This window comes from Engystomops pustulosus, chromosome 2, assembly GCF_040894005.1.
Source record: "Engystomops pustulosus chromosome 2, aEngPut4.maternal, whole genome shotgun sequence".
In the NCBI taxonomy this organism is placed as follows: Eukaryota; Metazoa; Chordata; class Amphibia; order Anura; family Leptodactylidae; genus Engystomops; species Engystomops pustulosus.
In genome coordinates, this window is record NC_092412.1 from 16,122,194 (window position 1) to 16,126,256 (window position 4,063).

General features: G+C 41.1%; 1 protein-coding gene across 1 annotated transcript; it reads right to left on the reverse strand.

The window, feature by feature from the left end:
* Positions 1-1,511: 1,511 nt before the first annotated feature.
* Positions 1,512-2,462, reverse strand: LOC140116975 (olfactory receptor 56A5-like). The gene has a single exon (XM_072133404.1). It carries the CDS (start codon positions 2,460-2,462, stop codon positions 1,512-1,514), a length of 951 nt encoding a protein of 316 aa, XP_071989505.1.
* Between the last annotated feature and the right edge of the window lie 1,601 nt (positions 2,463-4,063).

The following is a 4,063-nucleotide window of genomic DNA, read 5'->3' on the forward strand; positions in this document are numbered from 1 at the left end:
GGAATAAAGAGCAGTCTGTGATAGAGAAGGACAAGGAGCACTCTATAAGAGAGGGGAATAAAGAGCAGTCTGTGATAGAGAAGGACAAAGAGCATTCTATAAGAGAGGGGATAAAGAGTAGTCTGTGATAGAGAAGGACAAGGAGCATTCTATAAGAGAGGGGAATAAAGAGCAGTCTGTGATAGAGAAGGACAAGGAGCATTCTATAAGAGAGGGGAATAAAGAGCAGTCTGTGATAGAGAAGGACAAAGAGCATTCTATAAGAGAGGGGATAAAGAGTAGTCTGTGATAGAGAAGGACAAGGAGCATTCTATAAGAGAGGGGGATAAAGAGCAGTCTGTGATAGAGAAGGACAAGGAGCACTCTATAAGAGAGGGGAATAAAGAGCAGTCTGTGATAGAGAAGGACAAGGAGCATTCTATAAGAGAGGGGATAAAGAGTAGTCTGTGATAGAGAAGGACAAGGAGCATTCTATAAGAGAGGGAGATAAAGAGCAGTCTGTGATAGAGAAGGACAAGGAGCATTCTATAAGAGAGGGAGATAAAGAGCAGTCTGTGATAGAGAAGGACAAGGAGCATTCTATAAGAGAGGGAGATAAAGAGCAGTCTGTGATAGAGAAGGACAAGGAGCATTCTATAAGAGAGGGGATAAAGAGCAGTCTGTGATAGAGAAGGACAAGGAGCATTCTATAAGAGAGGGGATAAAGAGTAGTCTGTGATAGAGAAGGACAAGGAGCATTCTATAAGAGAGGGGGATAAAGAGCAGTCTGTGATAGAGAAGGACAAGGAGCACTCTATAAGAGAGGGGAATAAAGAGCAGTCTGTGATAGAGAAGGACAAAGAGCATTCTATAAGAGAGGGGATAAAGAGTAGTCTGTGATAGAGAAGGACAAGGAGCATTCTATAAGAGAGGGGGATAAAGAGCAGTCTGTGATAGAGAAGGACAAGGAGCACTATAAAAAGAAAGGAAATAAGGAGCAGTCTGTGTGTGAGGACAAGGTGCACTCTATAAGAGAGGGGAATAAAGAGTAGTCTGTGATAGAGAAGGACAAGGAGCACTCTATAAGAGAGGGGAATAAAGAGCAGTCTGTGATAGAGAAGGACAAGGAGCATTCTATAAGAGAGGGGGATAAAGAGCAGTCTGTGATAGAGAAGGACAAGGAGCACTATAAAAAGAAAGGAAATAAGGAGCAGTCTGTGTGTGAGGACAAGGTGCACTATGTAAGAGAGGGGGATAAGGAGCAGTCTGTGTTTGAGAAGGACAAGGAGCACTTTATAACATTTACATCATGTATGTGCATATCCCTAATTAATATCCTTAAGAGACAAATAGTCAAAGACATTACAACATATTCTTATCACATAATCTAAATATCTATGTATTGAAGGTAACTGACTGATATCTTCTCGTAGAGGTCCAGTACTTGGTTTTTGGGTGTAAGAGTGACCCCTTGGCCACATCAAGCAATGTTTCCAAAATCTCAGTCATCCTTTGTGCCGATTTATTCACCATTATGATTTATTGAATAGTTTGTGCCTTTTAAGTATATTTTTGAATAGTTGCTTAATTTCCTTGGTCCGAAGACAGTATATTATAGGGTTGGCCATGTGAGGTAGGAATGTATAAAGGCAAAGGAGCAAAACATTGACATCTGCATCAAGGATTAACTGGGTCTGGTTTGTTATATAGATGAAAAGTCGGGGAATATAATATAGAGAAACGACTAGGAGATGGGTGGTGCAGGTGTACAAAGCTTTTTGACCTTTTACCAATTTAGTGGAAGAGTACATGAGTCTTATTATAGAAATGTAAGAGAATATAATGAAGGTTAATGGTAGAAGAAGGACTATCATTGCCGTACTGAAAACCACCAGCCTGGAAAATGTAACATCTCCACAACCTAAACTATGGACGTTACTACTCGTACAAAAGCAACTATTGATTCTTGTACGACCACATGTGAATACAAGAGTAACGTTCAAGGAAATCACAATTGACCCTGCAATGGACGATACAAAAACACATAAAATACAGGCTACAGCCATGTGTTTGTTGGAAATCATGGAGGAATAATGAAGAGGCCGCGAAATAGCAAGATAACGATCCATGGCCATCACCATGAGCAAGAATGCATCGAGAGTTCCCAGATTATGGACCCAGAAGACTTGAAAGAGGCAGGCCACAAAGGGCATTGCCCCATCATTGAACCAATACCTGGCAATTATTTTAGGCAGCGTTATTGTATCGAACAGAAGGTCGGAAGCTGCAAGATTGGCAATGGCAATGTACATCGGCTTATGTAGGCTTTCCTTTAGGATGATTAATCCTATCACAGTGCCGTTGGCAAACAAGGACATTATGTAGACCAAAAACATTACAACGGAAACCGGAATGTGGAACCTCAAAGGCAGACTGGGAAAACCAACCAGGAAAATTTCGACAGGTGTAGACTGGTTTGTCATCCTCTAATGTAAAAATCCCCAAATATCCTAAAATAAATATAAAAACATTTAATATCACAACATTGGTATATTAATACAGCAAGGACCTATCACTGAGATTCTTTTAACTTTTTGCACACAATGCAAAAAGGGCCCGCTGATGCATTTTCGTCGGGTTTTCCGATGATTTCCATTTTGCGCCACATAGCCCCAAGATTTTGGCGCACGCGATCGGATTGTGTCGCATCGGCGCTGGCTATCACGCAACAGAGATTGGGGGTGTAGCCGTTAGACAACTGGCGGATTCGGACAAACCTCAGAATTTAAAAAAGGAAATGTGTCACAAGATCAAGCACTTACATGCACCAGGAAGAAGCAGGTGAACTCCGGCGGACCTCGGCACAAAAGCGACAGATGCGGGAACTCGGGCGCACGAGCTTGGTGAATAGCGCCGGATCCGAATCCTCATCGGACAATGCACCGCGGGATCGCGACAGGACCAGGTAAGTAAATGTGCCCCATTGTATCGTTTTCTTAAAGACTTTGCCAAGGTTTGCTGCCATATGAACAAAGGAACACAGAAGCGGCCAATAAGAGCCACAGTTGCATATCTGTGAAACAGCCAGCTTCATACCATGCTCAAAGTAGGGTGGAGTGTTACCAACAGCGTGAAATTAGCTTATTTTAGGACAACTATAGAAAAAAAATCACCCCCATTGTGTTTTTCTGCTAGTAAATGACTATTTTTGGATCTCTCTCGATAAACTCTGGACATTTGGGCATGTACATCTGGTATCCTACTATTAGCATATAACTTATGTCCCACTGTAGACTGACACAAGATGTACTGGTGCATTATTGGCTTAAATTATATTTGGCTTAAATTAAACAAAATTTACATTTTGCGATAGGTGGAAAGTCTTTGGTAAACTTTTTTAAAATGGCAAATGAATAGTTGGAAACGTTCTACCTGTTCTTTAAATTTGGCCTGGTTAAAGGGAAGCAAAAAAGTGCTTTCTCTCACATCAAAAGCATCTATCTAATGTTATTGTATACCTATAGGTTATTGGATGATAACAGAAGATGTTCACTCCACGGACACTACACCAAAAGCAAACAGGTCAAGGAGAAAAGCTCAATCGGTAGTTCACACCTGATGAAGGCAGAATGAAGCACCAGCATGGAGGAGACACCAAAAATATTAGCAAAAATGGCAGCTGAACACTTATACAGAGATATGAGCGGAACCATTAAAATTAGGATTAGGCCAAACTTTAAAAAACCTGTACCTGTAGCCGGACCTCAACCAGTAATATCCACAATTGGTGCTGGCAGAAGACATTCAGTTTGGGTCCTCTCAACACTATGTATAAATGATTGGACTGGGGAAGATTATTGCTAAAATTGATCTGAAGATCTGATGATGATGATGATCTGAGGATAAGGGCAATAAGATGAGTTCTTAGCTTGGCGTAGGGCTCATACACAATAAATATATTATAGACCCATACAAAGTCTGAGCTGTACACAGTTGTATTATGGAGTCTACAGAAGTCTATGGATTTCCCAGTATATATTGTGCATAGCCCGCAATAGATGTCTTACCTGTGACTCCGGACAAT